The following is a 12,162-nucleotide window of genomic DNA, read 5'->3' on the forward strand; positions in this document are numbered from 1 at the left end:
TCTGTGCCTTGCAGTCAGCTGTTTGAATCTTTTTTAGCTTTTGGTTCCATTTCCTTAGCATCCTGTCCCTCATGGCTTCCATCTCAAGCCAGGCAACAGCCTTCACTCTGTGGCCACCTCCTGCTCCCCTCAAACTTTGCCAGGCCACCTGCCTGAAGCATAGGCAGGAGCATGTCCCTTATCTGCATAAACTGCCTGCAGCATCCTTACTAAATATGGGGCTCCTCTGTTCTCCCTAGTCTTGCTCCTCCTCCTCCACTTTCCCCCACTGAGTGCCCTTGCTCTACAGTCCCACAGCCCTGACCTCTCCACTTGCAGGTCTATAGCCCTTGGCTCCCACTCTCTCTGCACCCCGTCTTGCTCCCCTCAAGGCCCACAATTGGCCAGGCTTCCCTGAGGCTCTTGTCGCCTGAGGTGTGTGCTCTTCTGAACCCCCTAGCGTTTGCCGTTTGCCATGGCTCACCTCTTTCCTCTTTGTTTTGTGTTCTGTTCTCATCACACCTTCTTCTTCTTCTTCTTCTTTTTTTTTTTTTTTAAATCCAGGGCCTCACACCTGCTAGGCAAGCTCTCTACCACTGAGATACATCCCCAGCTCTTTTCATTTTGTGACAGGGTCTTGTTAACTCTCCCAGGCTGGTCTTAAACTTGTAAGCCTCCTCCTGAGAAGCTGGGTTACAGGTACGCGCCTCCATGCCCTGCTGTCCTCTACCTTCTTGGCTGATCTCTGCCCCGGTGGTAGGCTGCTGGGGGGGGGGGGGGCGGCTGATTCATTGCTCCCCATACCCCTAAGACTTTCCCATGCTGCAGCTGGGAAACTAGGAAGGAAGACAAGGAGACAGAATCTGGGGGTGGGGAAAGAGAAATGGAAGCCAAAGCTGGACATTCATTAACTAACTGGCTACAAGGAGAAGGAGGGGGAAAGATGGGAGGATACCTCCAGCTCCTTAGGTTTGCCAATTTGCTGGACGGAAACCCAGGAGGAGCTGGGGATAGAGCTTGGTTTAGATCAGCATGTGGCTGCTAAGCAGGCAGAGGCCAGTGTGCAGCTGAGGTGAGCTGAGCCCAAAGAGCAGTTTTGGGGGTCATCCGTGTGGAGGGGGCCCTCAGTTGGGATTATTGGGGAGGCAGAAATATAAGACCCCTAAAAAGGCTGTTGTGTAGGTGGTGGGTGAGGAACACTGAAAGTACGGTGGGGTGGGTCAGCAGCAGTGTCTCCAAACCCAAGGGAGAGCCAAGTGCGGTGGCACATGGCCATAATCCCAGTGACTCGGAGAGCTGAGGCAGAGGACTTTGAATTCAAGGTGAGCCTCAGAAATTTTGTGAGATCCTGTGTCAGAATAAAAGATGAAAAGGCCTAGAAATATAGGTCAGTGGTAAAGCACTCCTTGGTTAAATCCCCAGTACAGGAAGGAAGGAAGGAAGGAAGGAAGGAAGGAAGGAAGGAAGGAAGGAAGGGAAAAAAAGTAGAAAGAGGGAAAGAACCAAGGGAGAACAATTCCAGGGAATGAGCAGCCCAGACAGTCAGATGCTTCGAGAAAACCAGGTGGCCAAAGCGGCCCCGCAGCCCACCCAGCTCACCTGTCCCTGCCCTGTCCTTCTCTCCACTCTGTCCTGCATCCTCACAGAGTGGCCCTCTGTGTGTTTATCCAGAAAAGACACCTTTGCCCTCTGGGACTTCCTGTCATGAGAGCCACCAGCTGGCCTTGACCTTCCCAGGGCTCTCTTTCATCCTCCCCTTGCCACAGTAGGGCGCTGATGACACCATGCCCCGGCACGAAGCCAGGCCCTGCCTCGCTGGCCACCTCCACTTCTGTCATTTCCTTTGTCATCTCTGTATCCATTGAAAACAAAATTTCAAGGTGAGACATTGAAACAGACATGTGGGTTTTGAGCTGGAGGGGTCCCTGGAGCAATGGTGGCCGCTCCTTGGGGCTGGAGAGAGGGGTGGGGAGAGGGGGTGGGACCGAGTCATAGCAAACCACTGGAGCCGGGGAGGTTTATTCTCCAGACCCTGGCGCAGCTTTCAAGGGTGCTTTGAAAGGAATAAGGATGGCCTTGTCGGGCCACAGACTCCGAGATGTTGGGAGAAGGAGAGGAGGAGGACAAACTGGGGGGAACAGGCCTGACTCCACCTCCGCCACCTTGGAGATGTGACCATGTCCCTTGCAGCAGAAAAGCCAAAGCTTTGGAGACCCAGCTCCTGTCTACCCTGCCCCTTGCCCGGTCAGGCCCCAGCAGCTACTGTCCAGATTCTTAGATCCATCTGCCCTATAGCTAGGGCCCCACTGCCTGAGCCTCAATAGACACTGTGACTCTCACGGAGCCGCAGCTGGACTTCAAGTCCCACTCCTGACTGGCATTGTATCTCATCGCCAGGGAGCCTGAGCCCTGCCTAGGAGACAGCTGGATGTTCAACCAGCGACATTGGGCCTTGTCACAGGCCAGCACAACAGTGCCCTCGGGGTTGCTATAAGTGCACCTCCTCCAGACTGCCCTTTCCTCCACTGCCAGGTCCCATATGTCCCCTAGCTCCCTGTCATCTATCCCATGGACCTGGAAGCCCAAACGGTCCCGGGTGACAGGACACACCAGCTGTTCTTCCTTCAAAGAGAGTACTGACTGCCCCTTGAGGTAGGCGGGGCCCCCACAGTAGGTGTTGATGTGGAAGAGATGGTCGCTGTACTGGAGCAGCCAGGTAAAGAGGTAGGTCAGGTGACAGTCACATTGCCAGGGGTTGCTGTGCAGGGCCAGGTTGAACAGGTTGTAGTTGGTGTCAAAGATGCCCCCCGGGAGGGTGGTCAGCTGGTTCCTGGAGAGGCTGAGCAGCTCGAGCCTGGACAGGTTCTGGAAGAGGGCTGGGTGCAAGACCGTCAGGTTGTTGCTGCCCAGGTAGAGCTTACCCAACTCCTTGAGGTCCCAGAAGACACCCGCCGGGAGGTGGGTGATAGCGTTGTGAGAGAGCGTCAGGGACACAAGGCTAGACAGGTTGGCCAAGGTGCCCTCAGTGATAGTCTCCAGCTGGTTGTGGGACAGGGACAGGCCCACCAGGCCTGGGTTGTGGGCAAAGAGACCCACAGGCAGCATCCGCAGCTCATTGCCCTGCAGGTTCAGAAAGGTCAGATTGCCCAGAGAGGAGAAGACAGAGGGTGGCAGGTGACGGATGGCGTTGTGCTGCAGCCACAGCTTCTGCAGGCAGAAGAGCCCCGAGAAGACGTTTGGGGACAGTTCCCTGATGGCATTGCCATCCAAGAAGAGCTCCTGCAGTCTGCACAGATTGCCAAACACACCCTCAGGGAGCCTCGAGAGCATGTTGTTGCTCAGCTTCAGGGTCTGCAGATTGCTGAGCCTGCACAACAGCCCCCCGGGGAGGTGGGCCAGGCGGTTCTGAGCCAGGTCCAGGGTGTTCAGACGTGTCAGAGGCTGGAAGAGCCTCCCAGGCAGAGTCTGAAATCGGTTCCCCTGAAGCTGGAGGGACTCCAGGGCATCCATGTGGTGAAAGAGGCCCTCGGGCAGAGCCTCCAGCATGTTGAAGTTCAGGGTGAACTTGCCCAACGAAGTCAAGTTAGAGAAGATGTCGGCACTGAGGTTGGAGAAGGCGCTGCCCGTGATCTCCAGGTCCTCCAGCCTGGGCAGCCCCCCAAAAGCATCCGGCCCAAAGTGATGGAGCTGAGTGTTGAGGAAGACCACTTTGGTCAGGTTGGGGCTCCTGCTGAAGGCCCTGGTTCCCACTGTAGTGAATGAGGTCTCCACAAAGACGATGTCGGTGGCGTGTGGGGGGATGTCCAGCGGGATGGTGGCCAGCCCTTCATCTGAGCAGAACACCTCCCGGATGAAGCAGTCGCAGCCCACTGGGCAGGGCTGGGTGCGCCCGGCCAGGAGCAGGAGGGAAGCCCAGCACAGCCAGGCTCCAGGGAGCATCTTCCAGATCCAAGGAGGGAGAGAAAACAGAAGGGACACCTTTAGCAAGGGCAGCATGGCACAGTGCCCAGAGCACTGGACAGTGACCCTAGAGACAGGAATGGGCCGTGAGGGAGGATTCGCCTCATTGGGAAAGCCACAGTTGTGGTAACAGGGTTTTCTTGGTTTTTTGTTTGGGTTTGTTTTGTTTCTTGCAGTGCTAGGAATCCAACCCAGGGCATCACGCATGCTGGGCAGTGCCCCACTCCAAGCCCCTATTCATAGTTTTAGCAGCTGTTTTCATACCACCCAGAGCAGCCTTGCAAGATAGGTGGGGTGGGGTCTCATCTCCTGAAGATGAAGGTCTCAGGTGGCCTGACAAGTCACACCTGCAGGTTAGTGCCCACAGCAGAACCAACATCCAAGTTTTGCAGACATTCCATGTTCTCTCCAGATTGGAGAAAGGAAGGAAGAAAGGAGAGAAAAAGGCAGAGGAAAGATGCGTAAAAGGAGACCATGGGTAGTACAGAATTTTTCAAGATATTATGTAAACTATGGTAAGATCAAGCCATAAATAAGAATGAAATTATGGCATTTGCTGGTAAATGGGTGGAACTGGAGACTATCGTGCTAACACACGAAGTGAAATAAGCCAATCCCAAAAACCAAAAGCTGAATGTTTTCTCTGATCAATGTTGGTGGGGACATGACAGGGGAAAATGATGGGATGGGAATGGGAAAGACAGGGGAATGAACCAGAACTTTCCTATGTTCATATATGAACATACGAAGAGTGTAACTCCACATCATGTACAACCACAAGAATGGGAAGTTATACTCCATGTATGTATGATACATCAAAATACATTCTGCTGTCGTGTACAACTAAAAAGAACAAATAAAACAATATATGGGTCGCTGTGTTGGGAATTTCCAAATGTAACTCTTCCAGGCCTGATGGTGAGGATACCCTTCCACCTGCTCTCTGCACCATCTCAGAGGGTGTGTACAGTGCCACACAGTGGCTCCTCAGCACTGCCACCAACTGCTCTTCTCAACCTGTGCCTGTCCCTCCCCACCCCACCATGTTGGAGCCCAAGAACTTTCCAGTTTGTGTGGACAGGAGGGTCCCAGACTTGGGAAGTCCACGAACCAGTAGACCAAGGGGTCCAAGCTTCCAGTGTGCCAAATATTAATCAAAAGCAAAACAAAGAAAAACCTGCCAGCACCTACTGACGCATCACAAATAGGTGACGAAGCTTACAAGTGCATTGTGTTTATTCCTCTGCAGTCATTTTTATTTATTAATCAATAGCTCACACATGAAAGACTAGGAAATGTCACATCAAAAGTCCACATTTTATGATGATCTGGGGGCAGTGGGCTCACATTTCCACCTGGCAAGAATAACCGGGGCTCAGTGCCCCAGTCCCATTAGGGGCTATGTGCTCTCCAGGCCATGATCCTGCTCACATCACTCATCTACAGGTTTGTAGTGAGTTCGAATCCCAGGGCCATCACTTTCTAGACATGCGACCTTGGGCATGTTACTTCACAGTCTGTGCTTCAACTTCCTTAAATCTAAGAAGTGGGTAATAGTAGTGTGTTAGGATAATTGGGAGGATTAAATGAGTAAGTATAAATAAAGGTTTTAGACCAGGGTCTGACAGTGCAAGAGATTAGTAAACTATGTAACTATGTTAACTATTATTAAAGTAAACTATTATTAACTATTATTATTAGAACTATTATTAGTAACTATGTTAACTATTGTTAAAGCTTGCAAGCCACAATCATTACAGAAAAGGCAATGTGAACAAAAAAGTAGAAAAACACAACATCTTCTAGATAGAATACATTTGGCCTTATCAAAATAAATTGTTTCAAAGAAAGAAAAGCCTCTTGCAGCATGACCCTAATTTTTCTCTTTACCTCTCTCTCCTCAACTGGAATTTACCCTGGTCCCCTGGAGCTGGCTGTCTCTCTGCTGCCCTCTGCTGGCTGCCTCCACCATCTCAAGCTTCAGCTGTGAAAGGCTGTTCCCAAGGTCTTCCTGCACACAGAGCACTTAGAAAGGCCAGTGTGCTTAGCCTCATCCATTCAGACACTCAGTGACTCTCGGTTTTCCCAGAAATGTTCTTTCTAGCCAGTAGAGAAGGGACAGTGTCTCCCTGAGAAAACGCACTCCTCCCTCAGGCGCCTTTGCCTAAACTCCAGGCGGTGGCATTAGAAGGGACTCCTGCAATGGCAGTTAGAGACACATGAGGGGAAAGGAAGGACCTCAGGCCAGTGTGTGTCCCCTGGGCCAGCAGTTATAGAGCTCAGCTTTTGAAGGAGACTGCTCTCAGGAGACCATGTGCATAGAAACCTAAATGCAGCGGACTTTGGCTGCGGCAGAATGGCGTCCTGTGCATGTCACACACCTGGGCCGCCTCTGTGGACAAAATCACCAGGGACTCTGAAAGACCAATCATAGATGTCCTTTCTGTGAGAAGATGAGTGTGCTCATCATCTCTCTATGCCTGGCATCGAGGGCACAAGTGACTTCCTGTTGGCTCAGTCAGTGTTGGCTGAATGGAACTCTCTAGACGGGGATGAGCAGCTTGGGAGGCACAGGGTCCTTCCCTGGAGTGCTGCCACACAGACCCATGAAGCACCAGCCAGGACAGGATCACAGCCTGGAATCTGCCCAACAATAAGAAACCAGCAATTCTTACTGTTAATGTGCCATGATGGTATCCAGGGACCAGTCACTCTTCCTGGCTAACCCCTTGGATTTTTGGTTCTCCAAGGCAGTTTCTGGAATAAAATCCCCCAGCATGCAGGGCCATCCAACACTAGGATTCGAGAGCCCTGCAGACTGTCAGGCCAGCCTCCTCACAGGACAGGGAGGCAGGCCTGGGGTGTCTGCAGCAGGGCCGGGTGGCACAACCCCTTTCTCCTGTGTTCCCACTTGCTCCTGCCAGGAACGCTGTGGCCAAAGTGGGAGGAGCACCATGAGGAGAACCGAGCTGGCTGCAGCATGTGCCTCCCGACCGAGCCCACCCCAGACTGTGTCCTCTCTCCCTTTACCTGGGTCTCTTGAATCCTGTCACCTGAAAATAGCACGTTTTAGAAGTTCCCAGAAAAGGCAGCTTGCTTGATTTCAGGCCTTGAAGCAAGACCATGACACTGGTGGCACAAAAAATACCATCTCCAGCAATGGCGGGAGGTGTCTGCCGACAAGGTGGCCAAGCCAAGGGCTTCTTCCCACCTGCCAGTTCCCAAAGCTGCCACATGCATCTTGGGCCTCAGAGCAAATCTAGAAGTGTCTAGGACAGGGAAATGGAGACTCCCATGCACACACTCAGAAACAAGGGGCAGGATCAAGGTGTTGCTGTGACCCCACCGGTTTCTGCGCCAAGACAGAGGAATGGCTGGGATGGGCAGGCCTGCCCCTCACATTTGCAGGCCCCAGGGTGAATGCATATCAGGGAACCCCACCCATGGTCTATGCCCTTCTCTTCCCACCTGAGTCTATGGTACTGAGGCCCCACCCACAGCTACTCCAAGGGACCATAGGCCAAGGTGTGCTCTTCTGTGGCAAGATCACCCTGGAGAACATGGGCCTGGTCCTGGGTAGTTGAAACATGGTTCAAGATGGGAACCCAGCCTCCAGTCGGCATGTGCCCCTTGGTCTTGACATCTTCTAAACCCTTGGGGATCTTATAGGAACAGGAAGGCCAGAACAGGGCCTTTGAAGGTTCAAGGCAAGACTCCTCTTGCCCTAGCCAACAGGGATGGAGTGGGGCTGCAGGGAAGGATACTAGCAATAAGGGTGCAGAACACCAAGAATTTCCAAATGATCCACTCCCGGCCCAAGACTCATTCTCAAATTGCTCTGGATTTGCTAAGAGTTTGTACTCTGAAGTCAGACAATCTGGACTCCAATCCTATATCCATCCTTAATAAACTGTGTGATCTTAGTTGAATTACTTAACCTCTCTGTGTTTCAGTTTCTTCACCTCCAAAACCACCTGCACAATACTGCCTTCCCTGTGGGGTTGTTGTGAGGATTAAGTGAGAGAATACATAGACAACTCCCTTCCCAGAGCCTGGCTGATTCGGAGTATTTAGCCATGCTAAATGCATCTCTATCCTCAGAGCAAATCTGATTCTCCTGAATTTAGCCAGCCTTAGTTTTCTTCCGAAGTAGTCATGGAGGTTAGCTCTGGAAAAACCGATGAGATCATCCAACCGCCCCACTCTGGACTGGAGAGATGCTTCTCAACAGCACTTTTTCTAGCCTCGTCCTCTCTGGCCAAGTGAAAGTGCATTTTTGTCCTTGATTTAGAGGAACAGACTCAGGCCCTTCCCAGCCCACCCTCAAGAGAGCAGGTCACTGGGGAGCTCCGGAGATGGGAAACACCCCACCAAAGGATGGTGGAGATGGACACCAGAGGGCCACCATGGGGAGGCAGCCAGAAGGTTCTCATCTGGGAATAAGACCAGCACATGTCCTCAAAAATGCTCCACACTCAGCAAGCCAAGGAAGTCTGGCCTATTCCATGATTTTAAACCTTTATTATTTATTTTTATTTTTTTGGTTGACTGGGTGCAAATGAACTCCTTCCTCTTCTCAAATTGCCCTTGGGTTGGTACATTTCTGTGTGCATTGCAAGCCAATCCGTCATCCACCACAGAGCTAAGCCTCACTCCTTCCAGAGGGTGACGGGAGCCCAGAACCCTGGCCCAGGTCCCCTGACTGCGTCAGTACATGCTGGATTCACCACTCGGGCTGCCACACATCTGGAAGCAGGATGAGGGGCTTCTGAAGCACATGGAAACCTCATCCATTTCCCCAGGGAAGATCTGCTGCTCCCAGACCTGTTCTCCCTCCCTCTCAACCCAAAGAAATCAGTCAAGGGGCTGAGGTGGCAGACTGGGGCTGGTTGTCCAGCCTGGGCTCCTATCCTGCTGGCCACACACACCTGCCCAGGTGTGACCCTTTAAGCCTTTGCTTTCACATTTGTAAATCAAGAGTGACCATGACAACGCCAATCAGGACACCTAGAGTCCAGCATTATTAGGGCCAGTGTGGCACTGAAATGAGACAGCAGGAACCAGACTATCAAAAAATAAAAAATAAAAATAAAAAGAGCTGGGCTTGATGGCTCACGCCTGTAATCCCAGTGCTCAGGAGGCTGAAGCAGAAGGAGCGAGAGTTCGAGGACAGCCTCAGCCACTTAGTGAGGCCCTTAAACCTAAGCAACTTAGGAGATTCTGTCTCAAAATGAAAACAATAAAAATAGATAAATAAAAGAGACTGAGAAGCCGGGCACCGTGGCGCAAACCTGTAATCCTAGCAGCTCCAGAGCCTAAAGCAGGATGATCGCAAGTTCAAAACCAGCCTCAGCAACTTAGCAAGGCCCCAAGCAACTCAGCGAGACCCTGTCTCTAATAAAATATAAGAAAGGGCTGGGAATGTGTCTCAGAAGTTAAGCACCCTGGGTTCAATCCCAAATACCAAATAAATAAAGATACAGCCTAAATGTGCAACCTGAGGGCTTGGTTAGGTAAATTATGCTACACAGATGTAGTGCAAATCTTCTCTGCTATCTTTAAAATTATAGATATGTATTTAGTAATGTTTGCACTTTTTAAAATTGAATCTATGTAGGATCCCAAAATGCTACATTACCATTTTTAAGGTATATCCGTGCACTGAAAACAGATTATACACAACATATTTGTAGTGGTTATTTCTGAAAAATACAATTGTGGGTGACTTTTTTTCTTTTGGTTAAAAATGTATGCTCTACATTTTGAAATGATAAACATGTATAACTTTGGTAATAACGGGGAAGTTATTCTGTTGTAAAAATGGAGATCGTCGGGTTAAAAAGGAGGCAGAACTCCCAGTCCCCTCCAGAAGGCTGAACTGGGTCACACTGGCTCACTGTGCACACACAAATGGGCCACCCCAAGTGCCCGACAGGGGCTTCCTGGAGCTCTGTACCTGTTGGTGTGGCATTGCAAGGCTCAGGGGAGTTTGTCTACGTGCCACGTAGGTGTTCTAGGAGAGGAGGCAGCCAGAATTTTGAAACAAGAGGAGGTCATGAATTGGGTGCCATCACTCTCCTACCCCAGTCCCCAACTCCAGGTCCCACTGACATTGTGGAGCACCTGTGCTTGCCTTTTCTTATTGCCACTTTTTTTTTTTTTTTTTGAACCCAGGGGCACTACACTACTGAGTCACATCCTCAGCCCTTTTTTGTATTTTTTATCTAGAGATAGGGCCTTGCTGAATTGCTGGGTCTGGCTTTGAAGTCTTGATCCTCCTGACTCAGTCTCCCAAACTGCTGGGATTACCGGCGTGCACCACCACGCCCAGCTCCTACTGCTGCCTTACTCCGTCCTACCCACCCTCCTAGGGCCGCACAAGTCCCACTTCCCCACTTCTTTAACTGCCCCTCCTTTGGATCCTTGGGTCTCTAGTCCTCTGTTGAAGGCTTGGGTCTTTCTGCTCTGCATTGTGGTCAGTTACACCCACTTCATTGAACTCCAGGGCGGGGAGGGGGGCCAGGGTTCGATGCTCCGCACTCATTACCTGGCCTGGGCTGGCAGAGAGACAGCACTGCTCTCTGGGACCCCCTAACTTCAGGCCATGCTCTGCGTCCTGCTTAGTGGAGTAGGAAAGCACTCTGGCTCTGCCAGGGCAGAGACAGACCTGGGTTCAAAGTCTGTCTCTGCACTAGCTACTAGCCGTGTGGGCTTTGTCTGCTCACTCCATCCCTCCAAGCCTCAATTCCTCATCCATGATTGTAGCCCTCAGGGTCACGGCTGGTACTCAATTAGACAGTAAGAATAAAGCCCTGGACACTAGCAGACATTCAATAAAAAGCAGCTGTGTGCAGGTTTCAGTCCTAGGTGACAATAAACTTTATCATCTAAACCTGGACACTTATGGGAATGAAGAGGGACCTAGCAATAATTATGCCAGGTGACAGGTCTGGACAAGGGCAGATCCCAGCCATGGATCACCCTGATGATTGCCACTTAGTCAGGGACCAGGTGGTCATCTCCGAACCCCCGGCCCAGGCCTCCTCCTGCCTCCTTCCAGCCCAAGGAAGCCAAGCCCCTCACTGCTGCTCCTCCCACAGAAGGGGAACCCGGGTACTGCAGCCTGCTGGAGCTGGGAAATGCTCCCAAACGGGGAAGAGAGGAAAGCCTCTCTCCTGCCCCCCAGCCAGGACTCCAGGCCAGATGCCCCCACCACCCACAGACCCAGGCGTGGCCCCGGGAGCCCTACCATGAAGACTGAGCAGGTGGGTCAGGCAGCCCTGGATCTTCCTCCAGAGCAGAGGGGCGTCTGGTGCGGCCTGTGTTTGGCTGAATCCAGCCCCAGCCTTGATCAAAGTTCTGGACAGTGGTTCCTCCCCTCACGTGACCTGTTCTGGGAATGTCATCAGGGTCACAGGGCAGAGAGAGAACCTGGGCAAGGCCTCTGAAGATTACAAAATGACCCTAAGCTGCTCCCACCCACAGGTGCCTGGTGGGGCCAAAATCCTTCTAAAGTGGCAAGCTGGGCACCTTTGGGACCCAAGGCATCCACCAGCCCTGGAAGGCACCCAGCGGCTGCACTGAGGTGAGGGCTCCACCCAGGGTCCACTTCCCCTGGCCACAGGTCCCTCCTCCACTCTGTACACAGCCACTGGAGAACTAAGAGGGTTGTGTGTGTGTTGTTCTGTTTGCTGACTTGTTTGTTTAATGAACTAACTTTCTGAACCCTTTCTTAGTTAAAAGGGGAAAAAACTATAGAAAGTGAATTTCTGGTCCCGTACAAAGTGGAACACTTCCCGACTCAGGCTCTCGAAGGATGTTAGTCTCAGCTTTGGGAGGGAGTGATTTTCCCGCCTCTGGAGGTGTCCAGCCAGGGGCCGTGAAGCCAGCTGTGTGGAGAGTATACAAGTGCAAGTCAGAGTGTGCAAGGGAAGGACTGTGTGTGTCTACGCATGCATGATGAAAATGTGTGAGAGTAACTGTTCGTGAGAGTGGGTGGAGGGTGTGGTGAGAGTGTATGTGTGCCCAGGAGTGTTCATATGATTTCAGGGGTGCAACCCGAAGCAAGCAATCGAAGATCATTTGCAACGCCAGGAGTCTTCCATTCAAAGTAGTCTGAGGGCTTTTTTTTAACTTGTTGCATGGTATTAATATTCCGCTCACTCTTTACCAGGACAAAATAATATTTCTTTTGCACGTGAGCACACTGCCTCAGCCACGCTA

At 51.6% G+C, this 12,162-nt stretch overlaps 1 protein-coding gene across 1 annotated transcript; it reads right to left on the bottom strand.

The window, feature by feature from the left end:
- Nucleotides 1–1,982: 1,982 nt before the first annotated feature.
- Cpn2 (carboxypeptidase N subunit 2) lies at nt 1,983–11,331 on the bottom strand. The gene is made up of 2 exons (XM_005338415.4): nt 11,189–11,331; nt 1,983–3,918 (listed from the first exon to the last, which is right to left on the bottom strand). Exons 1-2 carry the CDS (start codon nt 11,189–11,191, stop codon nt 2,275–2,277), a joined length of 1,647 nt encoding a protein of 548 aa, XP_005338472.3. The 5' UTR covers nt 11,192–11,331; the 3' UTR covers nt 1,983–2,274.
- Between the last annotated feature and the right edge of the window lie 831 nt (nt 11,332–12,162).

The sequence above is a fragment of the Ictidomys tridecemlineatus genome, chromosome 3 (assembly GCF_052094955.1).
Source record: "Ictidomys tridecemlineatus isolate mIctTri1 chromosome 3, mIctTri1.hap1, whole genome shotgun sequence".
NCBI classification, from domain to species: Eukaryota; Metazoa; Chordata; class Mammalia; order Rodentia; family Sciuridae; genus Ictidomys; species Ictidomys tridecemlineatus.